Source organism: Gigantopelta aegis, chromosome 12 (genome assembly GCF_016097555.1).
Source record: "Gigantopelta aegis isolate Gae_Host chromosome 12, Gae_host_genome, whole genome shotgun sequence".
NCBI lineage: Eukaryota > Metazoa > Mollusca > Gastropoda > Neomphalida > Peltospiridae > Gigantopelta > Gigantopelta aegis.
This window is the reverse complement of record NC_054710.1, coordinates 11123920-11145593: the sequence shown is the minus strand read 5'-3', so window position 1 is coordinate 11145593 and position 21674 is coordinate 11123920. Positions and strand designations below refer to the sequence as shown.

Genomic DNA, 21674 nt, shown 5'->3' with positions numbered 1-21674 from the left:
TGACCTGGTCCACGTGCAGGGCAACCTGAATGCACAGGGCTACATTGACCAGATCCTCCGGCCACACATCGTTCCAGTTATGGCAACGCCAACGCAGTGTCTCTGGTTGCTTCAATGGGCAGGCGGTGCCAGGCAGTTGTCAACACACGCGGAGGCCACACCGGTATTGACTCCAGATGACCTTGACCTTGGTGTGTGTCCTATCACTTACTCACAATGGACTAGAGTGAATTGTGAACAATCCTGCAACATTTGGTAATTATCGGACTCACCATTCAATAATTAAATCAATTCTCCAAATGTTACGACAATGTGGTTTTGCGTTTCTTCAGTGGACTTGGTTCGAGTTTGGAGTTTTCCTTCTCCTGGGAGAGTTTCCTTACTAGGATTCTGAGCCTCCCCAGCTCAGTTTTGATTTTGGCGTTTGCTTCTCCTAGACAGTTGTCTTTCTTGACTCACGTCCTCTGTCTGTCCGGTCCATATTAGTCTAGTCTCTACCCTTTGACCAGTCCAGCTTGGGAGACCCTACCAGGAGTTGATGCTCCAGCTGGCATAGCTCTCCCGAGTCACTGAGACATATGCAAGCTACCTCACCACATCAAGGAATGGACCATGAGATAGAATCAGGATATAACACCTTGATCTGAGTAATGATAGTAAAAGTCGATTTTTCGATAAAATGGTGTTTATAGTTTTTTTGCGCCTGAACTCTTCATATTTTCTTACCGATGTGTATTTTGTTGCTTTGCAGATACCGTAAAGTTGTTGGAGATAGTTGCCAGGGTGGAGTTGAACACCAGTATATGCCTTTGATGTACTCATGTCCAGTTGAAGGTAACACCTTTCTCAATTTGGGGAGGGGGGCGGGGGGCATAGCCCACTAACCCACCCATCCACCCAAAGTCCACCCATCTGTACTCCTGTCCAGTTGAAGGTAACACCTTTCTCAATTTGGGGAGGGGGGTGGGGGGCATAGCCCACCAACCCACCCATCCACCCAAAGTCCACCCATCTGTACTCCTGTCCAGTTGAAGGTAACACCTTTCTCAATTTGGGGAAGGGGTGGGGTGGGACGTGGCCCACCAACCCACCCATCCACCCAAAGTCCACCCATCTGTACTCCTGTCCAGTTGAAGGTAACACCTTTCTCAATTTGGGGAGGGGGGCGGGGGGCATAGCCCACCAACCCACCCATCCACCCAAAGTCCACCCATCTGTACTCCTGTCCAGTTGAAGGTAACACCTTTCTTAATTTGGGGAAGGGGTGGGGTGCGACGTGGCCCACTAACTCACCCATCCATCCAAAGTCCACCCACCCATCCGCCCATCTGTACTCCTGTCCAGTTGAAGGTAACACCTTTCTTAATTTGTGGAAGGGATGGGACATAGCCCACCAACCCACTCATCCACCCAAGGTCCATTCACCCATCCATCTGTAAATCCATCAATCCATCTGACCGTCCGTCCATCCATTCATCCATCCATCCATCCCTATGTCCGTCCGTCTGTCCATCCGTCCGTCCATCCGTCTGTCCGTCCATCCATCCATCCATCCATCCATCCATCCATCCCATCCATTCAGAGATGTAGCCCAGTGGTAAAGCATTTGACTGATTGATCGGTCGGTCTACTGTAGGATCGATCCCCGTTGGTGGGCCCAATGGGCTATTTCTTGTTTCAGCCAGTGCACCACAACTGATATATCAAAGGCTGTGGTATGTGCCATCCTGTCTGTGGGATGGTGCATATAAAAGATCCCTTGCTACTAATGAAAAAATGTAGCGGATTTCCTCTCTAAGACTATATATGTCAAAATCACCAAATGTTTGACATCCAGTAGCCGATGATTAATAAATCAATGTGCTCTAGTAGTGTCGTTAAACAAAACAAACTTTAACTTTTCAATTTATTTTGTACAGTTTACCTATTTTTATCTCCCTTTCCTTCTGGGAGGGGAAATGTTATTTCTCCTACTTTTTCAATTCTAGATTAGGACCTGTTTTGTTTTCAGAGAGACGGGATTTCATTCTGTTTGATATTTTCAGAGAGACGACATTTCATTCTGTTTGATAGTTTCAGAGAGACAGGATTTCTTTCTGTTTGATAGTTTCAGAGAGACAGGATTTTATTCTGTTTGATGTTTTCAGAGAGATGGGATTTCATTCTGTTTGATATTTTCAGAGAGACGGCATTTCATTCTGTTTGATATTTTCAGAGAGACAGCATTTCATTCTGTTTGATATTTTCAGAGAGACAGGATGTCATTCTGTTTTATATTTTCAGAGAGACGGGATGTCATTCTGTTTTATATTTTCAGAGAGACGGCATTTCATTCTGTTTGATATTTTCAGAGAGACAGGATGTCATTCTGTTTTATATTTTCAGAGAGATGGGATGTCATTCTGTTTGATATTTTCAGAGACGGGATGTCATTCTGTTTGATATTTTCAGAAAGACGGGATGGCATATTTTCACAGTAAAATGATGCCACTAGAGCACATTGATTTTTTATCTTATCATCGGCTATTAGACATCAAACATATGGTCATTCTGACACTGTTTTTTAGAGGAAACCCGCTGTCGCTACATACGCTACTCTTTTACGACAGGCAGCAAGGGATCTTTTATTTGCGCTTCCCACAGGCAGGATAGCACAAACCATGGCCTTTGTTGAACCAGTTATGGATCACTGGTCGGTGCAAGTGGTTTACACCTACCCATTGAGCCTTGTGGAGCACTCACTCAGGGTTTGGAGTCTGTATCTGGATTAAAAATCCCATGCCTCAACAGGGATCCGAACCCAGTACCTACCAGCCTGTAGACCAATGGCTTGACCATGATGCCACCGAGGCTGGTGATATTTTCACAGAGACGGGATTTTATTGTTTGATATTTTCAGAGAGATGGGATTTCATTCTGTTTGATATTTTCAGAGAGACAGGATTTCATTCTGTTTGATATTTTCACAGAGACGGGATTTCATTCTGTTTGATATTTTCACAGAGACGGGATTTCATTCTGTTTGATATTTTCAGAGAGACAGGATTTTATTCTGTTTGATATTTTCAGAGAGACGGGATTTCATTCTCTTTGCAACAAGCATCTCGATTTCCAGCGTCGACCTCAACAATAACCATTACGAAATGCTCATCTCCGAGGGCCTGCATAAAGTGACATACCTAGACTTTGACTATACGGACAACTGTGTATACTGGGCAGACCGTGAATTGAGCGTCATCAAGGTTTGTTACCTGTCAATCATCGGGGCACAATATTTCCCATGAATCATTGTTCTGATTGGGGCAAGAATTAGCTCAGATGGAGGAGTACTCGCCTGAGGTGCTTGGGTCACAGGGTCGAACCCACTCAGTGGACTCATTCTCCGGTTGTTTTTTGTTTTTTCCTGTCCTAATCAGTGCCTCATGACTGGTATATCAAAGGTCATGGTATGTGCTGTCCTGTGAGTGCATTTAAAAGATCTCTCACCAGGGCTCACACTGGAAAGACGTTTCTTTTAGCCAAATTTTCAGATTTGTTTTAGAAAGAAAGAAAGAAATGTTTTATTTAATGACACACTCAACGCATTTTATTTACGGTTATATGGCATCAGACATATGGTTAAGGACCACATAGATTTTGAGAGGAAACCCGCTGTCGCCACTACATGGGCTACTCTTTCTGATTAGCAGCAAGGGATCTTTTATTTGCGCTTCCCACAGGCAGGATAGCACAAACCATGGCCTTTGTTGAACCAGTTATGGATCACTGGTTGGTGAAAGTGGTTTACACCTACCCATTGAGCCTTGCGGAGCACTCACTCAGGGTTTGGAGTCGATATCTGGATTAAAAATCCCATGCCTCAACTGGGATCCGAACCCAGTACCTACCAGCCTGTAGACCGATGGCCTAACCACGACGCCACCGAGGCCGGTAGATTTGTTTTAGAGTATTTCATTGAAAATTATTAAAAATTGGCTAAGTGAAACAAACGTTTATTACCCAAATATTAAAAGTTGTGGCTACTTTGTCTAAAAATTAGCAGTTGGCTACTTTGGCAATATAATCTAACACTATATGTCAGAATTATCATATGTTTGAAATATGCCATCTGTTAAATATAGGCCAGTTCTCAAACACAGGCCAGCTGTCAAACACATGCCAGCTGTTAAATACAGGCCAGTTCTCAAACACAGGCCAGCTGTCAAACACATGACAGCTGTTAAATACAGGCCAGTTCTCAAACACATGACAGCTGTCAAACACATGACAGCTGTTAAATACAGGCCAGTTCTCAAACACAGGCCAGCTGTCAAACACATGACAGCTGTTAAATACATGCCAGTTCTCAAACACAGGCCAGCTGTCAAACACATGACAGCTGTTAAATACAGGCCAGTTCTCAAACACAGGCCAGCTGTCAAACACATGACAGCTGTTAAATACAGGCCAGTTCTCAAACACAGGCCAGCTGTCAAACACAGGCCAGCTGTCAAATACATGACAGCTGTTAAATACAGGCCAGTTCTCAAACACAGGCCAGTTCTCAAACACAGGCCAGCTGTCAAACACATGACAGCTGTTAAATACAGGCCAGTTCTCAAACACAGGCCAGCTGTCAAACACATGACAGCTGTTAAATACAGGCCAGTTCTCAAACACAGGCCAGCTGTCAAACACAGGCCAGCTGTCAAATACATGACAGCTGTTAAATACAGGCCAGTTCTCAAACACAGGCCAGCTGTCAAACACATGACAGCTGTTAAATACAGGCCAGTTCTCAAACACAGGCCAGCTGTCAAACACATGACAGCTGTTAAATACAGGCCAGTTCTCAAATACATGCCAGCTGTTAAATATAGGCCAGTTCTCAAACACAGGCCAGCTGTCAAATACATGACAGCTGTTAAATACAGGCCAGTTGTAAAACACAGGCCAGCTGTCAAGTACATGCCAGCTGTTAAATATAGGCTAGTTGTAAAACAGACCAGCTGTCAAGTACATGCCAGCTGTTAAATACAGGCCAGTTGTAAAACACAGACCAGCTGTCAAGTACATGCCAGCTGTTAAATATAGGCTAGTTGTAAAACAGACCAGCTGTCAAGTACATGCCAGCTGTTAAATATAGGCTAGTTGTAAAACAGACCAGCTGTCAAGTACATGCCAGCTGTTAAATATAGGCTAGTTGTAAAACAGACCAGCTGGTTAATAATGTTGTTGTTTTTTGTGTGTTTTTTTAGCGCCAGTGTTTTGGTGGACATGGACACAACCAGGAGACGATCTTGAGTTTGAACCTTGACACGGTGGAGGGACTTGCGTACGAGTGGACGGCCGGACAGATCTACTGGATTGACTCGGAGGCTCACAGCATCAAGGTGGCCCGCAAAAACGGTTTATTCCGACGTGTCCTGTACCACGGTGAAGACATTCTGCACCACCCGCGGTCTCTCGTGCTTGATCCACTACATGGGTAAGATACAGCCCTCGAAATAAGATTTTAATAGTCAGTAGAACTGGTTAGTAGATCCACTAGATGGGTAAGATACAGCCCTCGAAATAAGCTGTATAGTCAGTAGAACCGGTTAGTAGATCCACTACATGGGTAAGATACAGCCCTCGAAATAAGCTGTATAGTCAGTAGAACCGGTTAGTAGATCCACTAGATGGGTAAGATACAGCCCTCGAAATTAGCTGTTGTCAGTAGAACCGGTTAGTAGATCCACTACATGGGTAAGATACAGCCCTCGAAATAAGATTTTAATAGTCAGTAGAACTGGTTAGTAGATCCACTAGATGGGTAAGATACAGCCCTCGAAATTAGCTGTTGTCAGTAGAACCGGTTAGTAGATCCACTACATGGGTAAGATACAGCCCTCGAAATAAGCTGTATAGTCAGTAGAACCGGTTAGTAGATCCACTACATGGGTAAGATACAGCCCTCGAAATAAGCTGTATAGTCAGTAGAACTGGTTAGTAGATCCACTAGATGGGTAAGATACAGCCCTCGAAATTAGCTGTTGTCAGTAGAACCGGTTAGTAGATCCACTACATGGGTAAGATACAGCCCTCGAAATAAGCTGTATAGTCAGTAGAACCGGTTAGTAGATCCACTACATGGGTAAGATACAGCCCTCGAAATAAGCTGTATAGTCAGTAGAACTGGTTAGTAGATCCACTAGATGGGTAAGATACAGCCCTCGAAATTAGCTGTTGTCAGTAGAACCGGTTAGTAGATCCACTACATGGGTAAGATACAGCCCTCGAAATAAGCTGTATAGTCAGTAGAACCGGTTAGTAGATCCACTACATGGGTAGGATACAGCCCTCGAAATAAGCTGTATAGTCAGTAGAACCGGTTAGTAGATCCACTAGATGGGTAAGATACAGCCCTCGAAATAAGCTGTATAGTCAGTAGAACCGGTTAGTAGATCCACTACATGGGTAAGATACAGCCCTCGAAATAAGCTGTATAGTCAGTAGAACCGGTTAGTAGATCCACTACATGGGTAAGATACAGCCCTCGAAATTAGCTGTTGTCAGTAGAACCGGTTAGTAGATCCACTACATGGGTAAGATACAGCCCTCGAAATAAGCTGTATAGTCAGTAGAACCGGTTAGTAGATCCACTACTTGGGTAAGATACAGCCCTCGAAATAAGCTGTATAGTCAGTAGAACAGGTTAGTAGATCCACTACATGGGTAAGATACAGCCCTCGAAATAAGCTGTATAGTCAGTAGAACCGGTTAGTAGATCCACTACATGGGTAAGATATAGCCCTCGAAATAAGCTGTATAGTCAGTAGAACTGGTTAGTAGATCCACTACATGGGTAAGATACAGCCCTCGAAATTAGCTGTTGTCAGTAGAACCGGTTAGTAGATCCACTACATGGGTAAGATACAGCCCTCGAAATAAGCTGTATAGTCAGTAGAACCGGTTAGTAGATCCACTACATGGGTAAGATACAGCCCTCGAAATAAGCTGTATAGTCAGTAGAACTGGTTAGTAGATCTACTAGATGGGTAAGATACAGCCCTCGAAATTAGCTGTTGTCAGTAGAACCGGTTAGTAGATCCACAACATGAGTAAGATACAGCCCTCGAAATAAGATTTTAATAGTCAGTAGAACTGGTTAGTAGATCCACTAGATGGGTAAGATACAGCCCTCGAAATAAGCTGTATAGTCAGTAGAACCGGTTAGTAGATCCACTACATGGGTAAGATACAGCCCTCGAAATAAGCTGTATAGTCAGTAGAACCGGTTAGTAGATCCACTACATGGGTAAGATACAGCCCTCGAAATAAGCTGTTGTCAGTAGAACTGGTTAGTAGATCCACTAGATGGGTAAGATACAGCCCTCGAAATAAGCTGTATAGTCAGTAGAACCGGTTAGTAGATCCACTAGATGGGTAAGATACAGCCCTCGAAATTAGCTGTATAGTCAGTAGAACCGGTTAGTAGATCCATTTCATGGGTAAGATACAGCCCTCGAAAGCTGTTGTCAGTAGAACCGGTTAGTAGATCCACTAGATGGGTAAGATACAGCCCTCGAAATAAGCTGTATAGTCAGTAGAACCGGTTAGTAGATCCACTACATGGGTAAGATACAGCCCTCGAAATAAGCTGTTGTCAGTAGAACCGGTTAGTAGATCCATTTCATGGGTAAGATACAGCCCTCGAAATAAGCTGTTGTCAGTAGGACCGGTTAGTAGATCCACTAGATGGGTAAGATACAGCCCTCGAAATAAGCTGTATAGTCAGTAGAACCGGTTAGTAGATCCACTACATGGGTAAGATACAGCCCTCGAAATTAGCTGTATAGTCAGTAGAACCGGTTAGTAGATCCATTTCATGGGTAAGATACAGCCCTCGAAAGCTGTTGTCAGTAGAACCGGTTAGTAGATCCACTAGATGGGTAAGATATAGCCCTCGAAATAAGCTGTATAGTCAGTAGAACCGGTTAGTAGATCCACTACATGGGTAAGATACAGCCCTCGAAATAAGCTGTTGTCAGTAGAACCGGTTAGTAGATCCACTAGATGGGTAAGATACAGCCCTCGAAATAAGCTGTATAGTCAGTAGAACCGGTTAGTAGATCCACTAGATGGGTAAGATACAGCCCTCGAAATAAGCTGACTGCAGTCGAAGCGCAACCGGTTTTCGTAAACACAGCTGTCAAAATTCACAGGAGTTATCTATCTTGATTCTGTGAATGCTAGAACATTGTAGAATGACAATGGAACAGGTGTTTTTTGTTTCCTCTTTAGATATCTCTACTGGGCTGACTGGTCTTAACGTAACTTTATCAAGCATTTTTGTCTTAACTTTATCAAGTGTTTTTTGTTTCCTCTTTAGATATCTCTACTGGGCTGACTGATCTTAACTTTATCAAGTGTTTTTTGTTTCCTCTTTAGATATCTCTACTGGACTGACTGGTCTTAACTTAATTTTATCAAGTGTTTTTTGTTTCCTCTTTAGATATCTCTACTGGACTGACTGGTCTTAACTTTATCAAGTGTTTTTTGTTTCCTCTTTAGATATCACTGGTCTTAGTGTTTTTTGTTTCCTCTTTAGATATCTCTACTGGGACTGGTCTTAACTACTGATCTTACCTTAACTTTATCAATTGTTTTTTGTTTCCTCTTTAGATATCTCTACTGGGTGGACTGGTCTTAACTTTATCAAGTGTTTTTTGTTTCCTCTTTAGATATCTCTACTGGGTGGACTGGTCTTAACTTTATCAAGTGTTTTTTGTTTCCTCTTTAGATATCTCTACTGGACTGACTGATCTTAACTTTACTTAACTTAACTTTATCAAGTGTTTTTTGTTTCCTCTTTAGATATCTCTACTGGACTGACTGATCTTAACTTTATCAAGTGTTTTTTGTTTCCTCTTTAGATATCTCTACTGGGTGGACTGGTCTTAACTTAACTTTATCAAGTGGTTTTTGTTTCCTCTTTAGATATCTCTACTGGGCGGACTGGTCTTCAACGAATCCCCGCATAGTCCGGGCGTGGATGGACGGAACGAAGTCATCCATTCACACGGTGGTTAACAGCTCCGTGGTTCATTCACCAAGCGCGCTCGCTATCGACATTTCCGCAGAGCGACTGTATTGGACGGATGCTGGAACCCACAAAATCATGTCGTCCGATATGGATGGAAAGAACCAGCGGGTCTTGGTGTCAGGGTGGAGCCATCTGCCAAACCCCTTTGCTATTGGACTATATAAGGTAGGTAATCTGTCAATATTGGACTGGCGTCGTGGTTAGGCCATCGGTCTACAGGCTGGTAGGTACTGGATTCGGATTCCAGTCGAGGCATGGGATTTTTAATCCAGATACCGACTCCAAACCCTGAGTGAGTGCTCTGCAAGGCTCAGTGGTTAAATCACTTGCACCGACCAGTGATCCATAACTGGTTCAATAAAGGCCATGGTTTGTACTATCCTGCCTGTGGAAAGCACAAATAAAAGATTCCTTGCTGCTAATCGGAAAGAGTAGCCCATGTAGTGGCGACAGCGGGTTTCCTCTTAAAATCTGTGTGGTCCATAACCATATGTCTGACGCCATATAACCGTAAATAAAATGTTTTGAGTGCGTCGTTAAATAAAACATTTCTTTCTTTCTTTCATTCATTCTTCATTTATTCATTCTATCCAGTAAAATTGCAATCTTAAATTGACCATTTCTCTTTTCAGTCGTTTATGTTCTGGTCAGATCGGTGAAGGAACTGAATTGTGATAGGAAAAAACCTTTCATTCATTCATTCATTCATTCATTCATTCATTCATTCATTCATTCATCCATCCATTCTATCCAGTGAAATTGCAATCTTAAAGACGATCATTTTCCTTTTCAATCGAATATGTATTGGTCAGATCAGTCACGGAACGGTATCAATCAATCATTAATTTGTTTGTTTGTTCGTTCGTTTGTTCATTCATTCATTCATTCATTCATTCATGCATTCATTCATGCGTTCATTCTATCCAGTGAAATTGCAATCTTAAAGACGACCATTTTCCATTTCAGTCGAATATGTATTGGTCAGATCAGTCATTGAACGGTATCAATCAATCATTAATTTGTTTGTTTGTTCGTTCATTCGTTCGTTCATTCGTTTTTCGTTCGTTCGTTCATTCGTCGATTCATCCATTCATTCATTCATGCGTTCATGCTATCCAGTGAAATTGCAATCTTAAAGACGACCATTTTCCGTTTCAGTCGAATATGTATTGGTTCATTCATTCATCCATCCGTCCATCCATCCATTCATTCATTCTATCCAGTGAAATTGCAATCTAAAAGGTGACCGTTTTCCTTTTTAGTTGAATATGTATTGGTCAGATCAGTCACGGAACGGCATCATGATGGCGGCAAAAAATTCCGGGATGGGTGTTCATGTTTTCCTACACGAACAGGACGGAATTACTGATCTGAAGATAATATCGAACACACTTCAACGAGGTAACTATTTTTACATACAGAATATCAGGTTACAATGTTTTGATATCATAGCTACTTGACTCGGGGGGGTGGGATTTAGCTCAGTCGGTTGAGTGCTCACTTGAGGTGCTTGCGTTGCAGGATCGAACCACCTCGGTGGATCCATTCAACTGATTGGGTTTTTTCTCATTCGGAACCAGTGCACCACAACTGGACAAAGGCCATGGTATGTGCTTTTCTGTCTTTGGGAAAGTGCATGTAAAAGATCCCTTGCTGCATTAGGAAAAATGTAGCGGGTTTCCTCTGATGACTACGAGTCAGCATTACCAAATGTTTGACATCTAACAGCCGATGCTTAATTAATCAATGTGCTCTAGTGGTGTCGTTAAAACAAACTTTTAACTGTTCGATAAGGGTGTAACAGGCTTGCAGGAAACATGGTTGCATGATATAACAAAATGTCAGGTGACCTCATTTTGATATCGTGGTTATTTGACTCAGTTTGATAACGCTGCAACAGGCTTGCAGGAAGCATGGTTGCATGATATAACAAAATATCAGGTGACCTCGTTTGGATATCATGGTTATTTGACTCGGTTCGATAACGCTGCGACAGGCTTGCAGGAAGCATGGTTGCATCATATACAAAAAAAATATCAGGTGACCTCGTTTTGATATCAGGGTTATTTGACTCGGTTCGATAACGCTGCGACAGGCTTGCAGGAAGCATGGTTGCATCATATACAAAAAAGATATCAGGTGACCTCGTTTTGATATCATGGTTTTTTTTACTTGGTTCGATAATGCTGCGACAGGCTTGCAGGAAGCATGGTTGCATCATATACAAAAAAAAATATCAGGTGACCTCATTTTGATATTATCAGTCAAAATGTTTGTTTTCAGCAATAAAATGTTGGATTGCTTTGAAGATGAGACTATTTTCTTGTAGTGTTAAGTTGGGATCGCCACATGTAAATGTGTTGATATTTAAATTTGAATGATTTAACCTAAATAAGTAGATCTGGTGCTCTCTGTTTTATAGACGGCATAATAACAGGAAGTGTCATATACTGATTATAGGTGTGTTTCCCAGTATACCTTGAGTTATGTGGATAATAAAAAATCAAATTAAAAGACAGGGCTTCTATAATTTCTATAAAATCCACTAGCCGTGGGATCAGTGATTTTAAAATTTTACTAGCCACGATTAAAAATTCACTAGCCCTAGTTTACTTTAAGTTAATAAAATTGTACTAAATAAATGTAATAATCAGATATGTCAACTAAACACGGAGATGGAGCTTAAAACACTAACATTGGGGGGGGGGGGGGGGGGGGGGGGGGGGGGGTCAGGATATTCATATTTACAAAATAGACTAAAATGCAACATTTGACAAAAACATTCACTGGCCGTCGGGCATGGCAATAGTAGTTATTTACTAGCCCAACATTGAATATCACTAGCCATGGGAGTGTGGCTACCATTATCTAGAAGCCCTGTCTGGCATGGCAATAGTAGTTATTTACTAGCCCAACATTGAATATCACTAGCCATGGGAGTGTGGCTACCATTATCTAGAAGCCCTGTCTGGCATGGCAATAGTAGTTATTTACTAGCCCAACATTGAATATCACTAGCCATGGGAGTGGGGCTACCATAATCTAGAAGCCCTGTCTGGCATGACAATAGTAGTTATTTACTAGCCCAACATTGAATATCACTAGCCATGGGAGTGGGGCTACCATAATCTAGAAGCCCTGTCTGGCATGGCAATATTAGTTATATACTAGCCCAACATTGAATATCACTAGCCATGGGAGTGGAGCTACCATAATCTAGAAGCCCTGTCTGGCATGGCAATAGTAGTTACTTACTAGCTCAACATTGAATATCACTAGCCATGGGAGTGGAGCTACCATAATCTAGAAGCCCTGTCTGGCATGGCAATAGTAGTTATTTACTAGCCCAACATTGAATATCACTAGCCATGGGAGTGGAGCTACCATAATCTAGAAGTCCTGTCTGGCATGACAATAGTAGTTATTTACTAACCCAACATTGAATATCACTAGCCATGGGAGTGGAGCTACCATAATCTAGAAGCCCTGTCAGGCATGACAATAGTAGTTATTTACTAGCCCAACATTGAATATCACTAGCCATGGGAGTGGGACTACCATAATCTAGAAGCCCTGTCTGGCATGGCAATAGTAGTTATTTACTAGCCCGACATTGAATATCACTAGCCATGGGAGTGGAGCTACCATAATCTAGAAGCCCTGTCTGGCATGGCAATAGTAGTTATTTACTAGCCCAACATTGAATATCACTAGCCATGGAAGTGGGGCTACCATAATCTAGAAGCCCTGTCGGGCATAACAATAGTAGTTATTTACTAGCCCAACATTGAATATCACTAGCCATGGGAGTGGAGCTACCATAATCTAGAAGTCCTGTCTGGCATGACAATAGTAGTTATTTACTAGCCCAACATTGAATATCACTAGCCATGGGAGTGGAGCTACCATAATCTAGAAGCCCTGTCTGGCATGGCAATATTAGTTATATACTAGCCCAACATTGAATATCACTAGCCATGGGAGTGGAGCTACCATAATCTAGAAGCCCTGTCTGGCATGGCAATAGTAGTTACTTACTAGCTCAACATTGAATATCACTAGCCATGGGAGTGGGGCTACCATAATCTAGAAGCCCTGTCGGGCATAACAATAGTAGTTATTTACTAGCCCAACATTGAATATCACTAACCATGGGAGTGGGGCTACCATAATCTAGAAGCCCTGTCTGGCATGGCAATAGTAGTTATTTACTAGCCCAACATTGAATATCACTAGCCATGGGAGTGGGGCTACCATAATCTAGAAGCCCTGTCGGGCATAACAATAGTAGTTATTTACTAGCCCAACATTGAATATCACTAACCATGGGAGTGGGGCTACCATAATCTAGAAGCCCTGTCTGGCATGGCAATAGTAGTTATTTACTAGCCCAACATTGAATATCACTAGCCATGGGAGTGGGGCTACCATAATCTAGAAGCCCTGTTGGGCATAACAATAGTAGTTATTTACTAGCCCAACATTGAATATCACTAGCCATGGGAGTGGGGCTACCATAATCTAGAAGCCCTGTCGGGCATAACAATAGTAGTTATTTACTAGCCCAACATTGAATATCACTAACCATGGGAGTGGGGCTACCATAATCTAGAAGCCCTGTCTGGCATGGCAATAGTAGTTATTTACTAGCCCAACACTGAATATCACTAACCATGGGAGTGGGGCTACCATAATCTAGAAGCCCTGTCTGGCATGGCAATAGTAGTTATTTACTAGCCCAACATTGAATATCACTAGCCATGGAAGTGGGGCTACCATAATCTAGAAGCCCTGTCGGGCATACCAATAGTAGTTATTTACTAGCCCAACATTGAATATCACTAGCCATGGGAGTGGGGCTACCATAATCTAGAAGCCCTGTCTGGCATGACAATAGTAGTTATTTACTAGCCCAACATTGAATATCACTAGCCATGGGAGTGGGGCTACCATAATCTAGAAGCCCTGTCTGGCATGACAATAGTAGTTATTTACTAGCCCAACATTGAATATCACTAGCCATGGGAGTGGGGCTACCATAATCTAGAAGCCCTGTCAGGCATAACAATAGTAGTTATTTACTAGCCCAACATTGAATATCACTAGCCATGGGAGTGGGGCTACCATAATCTAGAAGCCCTGTCTGGCATGGCAATAGTAGTTACTTACTAGCTCAACATTGAATATCACTAGCCATGGGAGTGGGACTACCATAATCTAGAAGCCCTTGTTCTGAATCTTCCACATAATGACCACACCATATGGATTTTCTCCAATGAAGTGTGTAAATCTGTGGCCTTTTAGATCAGTTATTCCCAGTCAAAGTCTTCAGTGCAGAGTTTGTTTCTTTCACCCTCATTAAAATATGCAGGGACTGCCAAATCTTTTGCTTTTAATTTTTTCTTGAAAGAAAACGTATGTTTCAGCTCAAGTGGCATAATGCCACAATATATTGATTAATATTTGTTTAGAAACAACATATCCCCAAGAACCAAATTATTTAATTTACTAGTAGAAAAAAAAAATCAGTAGAAAATCTGTTGAGATTTTAAATTTATTGTAGGTGAAATATTCAATTCCTGCATTAAATATTCATTCATTCATTTGTCCGTCCATCTGTCCATCCATCCATCCATCCATCCATGCATCCATGCATTCATTCATTCATTCATTCATCCATGCATTCATTCATCCATGCATTCATTCCTTCATTCATTCACATTCAATTCCATGGAATTTTTGCTTTATTTTGAATCTTAGGGGCGAAATGTAGCCCAGTTGTAAGGCACTTGCTCGATGTACGGTCGGTGTGGAGTCGATCCCCATCAGTGGGCCTATTGGGCTATTTCTTGTTCCAGCCAGTGCCACACGACTGGTATCTCAAAGCCTGTTGTATGTACTACCCTGACCTGTGGGATGGTGCATATAAAAGATCCCTTGAGCCCAAGAAATGACAACATCGGGTTCCTCTCTCAATATCTGTGTGGTTCTTAACCATATGTCTGATGCCATATAACCGTAAATAAAATGTGTTGAGTGTGTCGTTAAAGGCATACTGTCAGGATTAAAGGACCATATTTCTCTAAAAATGGATAATAAATAAAAATTACATTAATTGTTGGAAACCAAATCTAGCTATTGCATCAACTTAACTGAACCATGATGGAGTTAAATCCATGTCAACCTTCTCGGCAATTTTAGTTTTTGAATTATGGACCATTGCCATAATTCAATTATTTTTACAAAATATACTCTTCAAAAGAAGAAACGCAAAACCACATTGTCGTAACATTTGGAGAATTGATTTAATTATTGAATGGTGAGTACGATAATTACCAAATGTTGCAGGATTGTTCACAATTCACTCTAGTCCATTGTGAGTAAGTGATAGGACACACCACCAAGGTCAAAGTCATCTGGAGTCAATACCGGGTGTGGCCTCCGTGTGTGTTGACAACTGCCTGGCACCGCCTGCCCATTGAAGCAACCAGAGTACGGATGACGTCCCGGGGGATGGTGGCCCACTCGGCCTGCAAGGCTGCTGCCAGCTCGGGCAGGGTCTGGGGCTGTGGTTGTCGCTGTCGGAGGCGTCGGTCCAACTCGTCCCATAGATGCTCAATTGGGTTCAAATCCGGTGATATCGATGGCCAAGGAAGGACATTAATGTTGTTGTTCTGTAGGAAAGCCGTTGTGAGACGTGCTGTGTGAGGCCTGGCGTTGTCATGTTGGAACACTGCGTTGGCGTTGGCCATAACTGGAACGATGTGTGGCCGGAGGATCTGGTCAATGTAGCCCTGTGCATTCAGGTTGCCCTGCACGTGGACCAGGTCAGTTCTGCCAGTGTGTGAGATGGCTGCCCACACCATGACACTACCCCCGCCGAATCTGTCCACTTCCTGCACGCAGTTTGCCGCATAACGTTCACCACGACGCCTATACACGCGACATCTTCCATCATGACGTCGGGGCAGAAATCGGGACTCGTCACTGAACCACACCTGTCTCCATCGCAGTTGAGGCCATTGTCGATGAATCTGGCACCACTGCAGTCGGAGTCGACGGTGTTGTGGTGTTAAGATGACACCTCGAACTGGACGTCTGGCACGAATTCCTACCTCACGTAGGCGGTTCCGTACGGTCTGGTCGGATATCCTGCGCAAACCTGGTATTGCTGCGGCTGTGGAGGTGGCAGTAGTCAATCGTTCCCGAAGGTGGCGTACCCGGATGTAGCGGTCCTGCCCGGGGGTAGTGACCCGTGGTCAACAGGATCTAGGGAGGTCACGTGTTGATCCATGTTGTTGGTAACGGTCCCACAGTCTGGAGATGGTGCTTGGGGACACATGGAATGCCCTGGCAACGGCCGTTCTGGATTCGCCTGCGTCTAGTCGGCCGATGGCATTGTTTCTCTGCGGTTCACTGAGACGTGGCATGTCCTGGATTGTCAACTGTCGGCCAGATACAGAGGCCAGACAAGCGAACACCCTGCACTTTTATACTGTCGGTGTTCATGTTGCACGTGCAGACAACGCACGTGCAGTGGTGACATGGTTTGCACGTGGCTGCGTTTTTGCGAATATTCACATTTTGGAACTTTATTGTACAGTAGCTGCGTTTTATCGAATGTAACCGTGGGAATGTGTTTGGGACATGCAATGACCTTATATTCACAAAGCATGAACCGGTAGGAAACATAAAATCAGAGTTATAACCCATTTGTACCCTTTTGCGTTTCTTTTTTTGAAGAGTATATCATTAATAAATGGAGTATGGTGGTTATGAAGATGGTTGAACAAAGTACACTTAGGGACAAATCAAATTATTTTTGTTCAGGTAATACTTTGTTAGACAATTCAATAAGTCAGTGGTCTGTGACAGTATGCCTTTAAATAAAACACTTCTTTCTGTTTTTATTTTGAATCTTGTTTATTTGTAGTCCACAGTGCCTGTAGCCGTGGTAATCATGTCTGCAGTCAACTGTGTCTGCCGAAGCCACACCCATCAGTTCATGGTCAGCCGAACAGGACGTGCAAGTGTGCCGACAATGTGCCGTCCCGTATTCTACAGCAGTCAGGTGATGAACAGTGTCTGTGTAAGTCGAGCCAGGAAACCATGGACGAAAATGGCAACTGTGTACTGACCAATGGTACGTATATCAGTTTTATTATCCATATGGTTCAACATAACCAAGTTAATAATAATCATACAAATAACACGTGTAATAACAAGTGTAATGACATAATTTGGGGAATCGACATCATACCATGACATTACTTCTCCAGTCCTAGCTCAGACTGTGCATTTGAAATATGACGTCATTTCGTCGTCTCCTTCTAGTTGTGGCTGAAACATTTTGAGTTGGGTCCTGTTATTCATAACGACACCAACAATAATATGGATAAGAAAAAATTTATTACACTCACGCTCTCACTCGGGCAATACCAAAATCCTGTCATTCGTTTCGTAAAATCAGTGTGGATAATAACCTCTGTTTATTACATACCTATTCAGTCTTACTCTAGTGATAAAGACATTTTCAAACTGTGTGATAAAAATATCTTGTATCACACATGTGCAATCTGGAATATCTTATTTTAGAAGTGTTACAGGATAAATAGAATTTGCTACTCGTGTTTTTTAATTTGTAAAATAATAACCTCGTCTAGTTAATCGGTATTTGTTGAGGCAGAGCCTCAACAAATATCGATGTACATAGACTCGGCTGATATTTTCCATATTAACCTTTAGACTACTGGATTAATTTTTAACAAAAACCACGTTGAGTGGGTACAAGTTTATAAGTTTTACTCACATATATTCACTTCAATGTTTTATAAATACATGAAATAAAGTTCATATATGAATTATTTTCGTGTCTTTTTTATTTATTTTTTATTATTTTAGATCGGCTAATGGTGTCCAGTATTTATGTCCATTATTCCCTGTTACAGTGGTTTTCTGACCAGAATTTTTTTTTAAACCCGAACTACGATTCATATTGCAATATTTGGTAATTTTCGTTGTTGGTAAAACGATCAAATTTATTATCAAATTAGCTGTCACAATCAGCTATCGATCCCTGAAAATGACCGCGACGTGCCGCCATTGTTGTCATGCGAAAATACTTGCCGAAAACCACTTTTTGAACTCAAAATTTCAAGGTATTTTTAATTGAAAAAATCAAAACAAAATCCACCATTTTGAAAAAAAATCTTTTTTCTTTAATTATATTTCCGTTTCCGGTGAGTGTCGTGTGCAAAACGGCGGGAAATATGAATTGGGGAATGCACTGTATACAGTGTACAGTATATCAACTGACGTGACTCAGAAGGTTAAAAAATACTCGTGACGAATCCTCTATATATCAGTACTGTTCACTTATGTACAATATTTAGCATATTGAATGATTGGAAAGTAGTGATACCAGGGCCTCAACCCTGGCACTGCTAAATTGTTTTCTTGGGGTCAATAAACTTTATTTTAATTTTTTTTTATAAAAAAAGATAATAAATGTTTAAACTCGATGTACATGACTTGTTGTGTTTTCAGGTACTACATGTGCTCCAGGTCAGTTTCTGTGCAGTAACCATTCCCACGGTAACCACTCGCGTTGCATCCCGTCCACGTGGAAGTGTGACCATGACAACGACTGCATCGACGGGAGCGACGAGGTCGACTGTCGTAAGTAGGATGCATGTCGCAGGGCTCGAACTAAGTGACGGTTAGCGATGTCCAGTTGACCTTTCATTCGACCAGTCAAAACCTTACTTGCAAAATCATGCCAGTGATTTGAAAAGAATTTGAAAACATTCGGGATTATGCCGAGGGTATACGAAATTATTCGAATTACGAAGTCTGCCGGAAACTAATGTCAGTATAAAATGTTATATAAAATTTGTTTCAAGACGAAAAAAAAAAAACGTGATGGTATAGCCATAAAATCTGTTTATACTAGTATACAATCCAGAGTTTATTAATGCACTTTTCCCCCTGTTTTTTCAATGTTGAAATAGACCAACAAGTTCGCCTATTGCATAAATAGTCTAGTCCGATATTTTTAGAATTTGTATGCTCCCGAATAACGCTATAAAAGGCAAAGTGTAATTGGTCGATATTTAAATTGTTATTAATCTGGACATGGGAGTCCATGCAATGCTGTTAGATCTACTGGTAGACCAATAGAGCTAATTTTAATCAGATTGGATTTCTTTTCAACTTCACCTATCCTCGAAATAAATGCCTCCCCGCTTCCAGTTCTCCGTGCAGTTCACTCAGGAAAAAGAAGGAAAAGTTAAAAGTTTGTTTTGTTTAACGACACCACTAGAGCACATTGATTTGTTATTCATCGGCTATTGGATGTCAAACATTTGGTAATTTTTACATATAGTCTTAACCTTTAGACTACTGGATTAATTTTTAACAAAAACCACGTTGAGTGGGTACAAGTTTATAATTTTTACTCACATATATTCACTTAAATGTTTCATAAATACATGAAATAAAGTTCATATATGAATCGGTAAGTATTATTTTCGTGTCTTTTTTTTGTAATTTTTATTATTTTAGATCGGCTAATGGTGATTAAAATTAGGCAAAAAATCGAAAAAGTTGCGTTTACTTACGGGCATTTGTGGCCAGCTGTCCAGTATTTATGTCCATTATTCCCGATAACAGTGGTTTTCTGACCAGAATTTTTTTTAAAACCCGAACTACGATTCATATTGCAATATTTGGTAATTTTCGTTGTTGGTAAAACGATCAAATTTATTATCAAATTAGCTGTTACAATCAGCTATCGATCCCTGAAAATTACCGCGACGTGCCGCCATTGTTGTCAAGCGAAAATACTTGCCGAAAACCACTTTTTGAACTCAAACTTTCAAGGTATTTTCAATTGAAAAAATCAAAACAAAAACCACCATTTTGAAAAAAAATCTTTTTTCTTTAATTATATTTCCGTTTCCGGTGAGTGTCGTGTGCAAAACGGCGGGAAATATGAATTGGGGAATGCACTGTATACAGTGTACAGTATATCGACTGACGTGACGTCGGGCGAGATATCTCGCCTGCAGTAGTCAGAAGGTTAAAGAGGAAACCTGCTACATTTGGAAAAAGAAGGAAGTCACAGTCACGTAACTGGAACAGGAAGGGGTGCACAGCAGAAGAATTTTATGCCAACCCATTGGGTGTTGGGATGTTCGAACCAGACTACTATCCTTAGGGGAATATGCGTTTGTTTTGAGGACAGGCAAAGTATCTATAAAAGTGAAAGCTCCTCAAGGTGTCTCCAATTTACTGTGGGTCAGAAGCGCGACTGCCGGCAAATTTGTTCGGCTGGATAACAATTACTGCTGTCGGTAAAACGACAACAAAATGAATACATCTGGTGTACATTATCCGCCAGTATTTAACACTTGTACATTTAAAATAGTCCACATGCAACAAAACAACCTTTTAGTTGTATTTATTTGCTGCAAAAGTGACCGTTTAAAATAAAATCTGGTTCGCAGGCTCAAAATTACCGTCGGTGGGTCGTTTTACCTATGGCAATTTGAAAAAAAAATGCCGTGGATGACAAATTCTTAAGTTCGAGTCCTGATGTGGAGGTAGAAAGTTAAAAAGTTTGTTTTGTTTAGTGACACCATTAGAGCACATCAATTTATTCATCATCGGCGAGAAAACGCCCTACATTTTTCCATTAGTAGCAAGGGATCTTTTATATAAAGTTAAAATTTGTTTTGTATAAAGACGCCACCATCAGTTTAATCGTCATCGGCTATTGGACATCAAATATTTAATTTTTTTGACATACAAATGTATACATGTAGTCATAGCAAGGTAACCCGTAAAATTTTTCCATTAGTAGCGAGGGATCTTTTATATGAAGTTAAAGTTAAAGTTTATTTTGTTTAACAACACCACTAGAGCACATCGATTTATTCGTCATCGGCTATTGGACATCAAATATTTCTTCTTTTTTTTACATATAGTCATAATGAGCAAACCCGCTACATTTTTCCATTAGTAGCAAAGGATCTTTTATATAAAGTTAAAGTTTGTTTTGTTTAATGACACCACTAGAGCACATTGATCTATTAATCATCGCCTATTGGATGTCAAACATTTGGTAATTTTGACATATAGTCATAGAGAGGAAACCTGGTACATTTGTTTACATTAGTAGTAAGGCATCTTTTATATGCACCATCCTACAGACAGGATAGCACATACCATGGTCTTTGGTGTACAAGTACCAATCGTGGTGCACTGGCTAGAATAAGATATAGCCCAATGAGCCCGCCGGCGGACATATAATCTTAAGAGAGGAAACTTACCTTTTTTCTGTTGGTAGCAAGGGATCTTTTATATGCATTATCCCACAGGCAGGACAGCACATACCATGCCATTTCATATAACAGTTGTTGAGTGCTTACAGGATTTATCCAGACGTTCTGTGGGTCGGAACAAAGGCCCCTTCCCAACAGAAAGTGGCACTGAAAATTGCCAATGTCTGTACTAAAGATTCCCAACATATATAATATACAGTGTATTTAATTGTGTCTGTTGTAATAAATTAATTTAACAGTCGTGTACTGATAATGTTCCCAAT

General features: G+C 41.4%; 1 protein-coding gene across 1 annotated transcript in view; it reads left to right on the top strand.

The window, feature by feature from the left end:
- Positions 1–560: 560 nt before the first annotated feature.
- LOC121386473 (sortilin-related receptor-like) overlaps positions 561–21674 on the top strand; it is a 91586-nt gene continuing 70472 nt past the window's right edge. Inside the window, exons 1-7 of the mRNA XM_041517388.1 lie at positions 561–834; positions 3070–3242; positions 5238–5467; positions 8962–9232; positions 10330–10468; positions 17001–17210; positions 18614–18745. Coding sequence (XP_041373322.1) covers positions 729–834; positions 3070–3242; positions 5238–5467; positions 8962–9232; positions 10330–10468; positions 17001–17210; positions 18614–18745 — 1261 coding nt within the window. The 5' untranslated portion in view covers positions 561–728. The remainder of the gene's footprint in view (positions 835–3069; positions 3243–5237; positions 5468–8961; positions 9233–10329; positions 10469–17000; positions 17211–18613; positions 18746–21674) is intronic.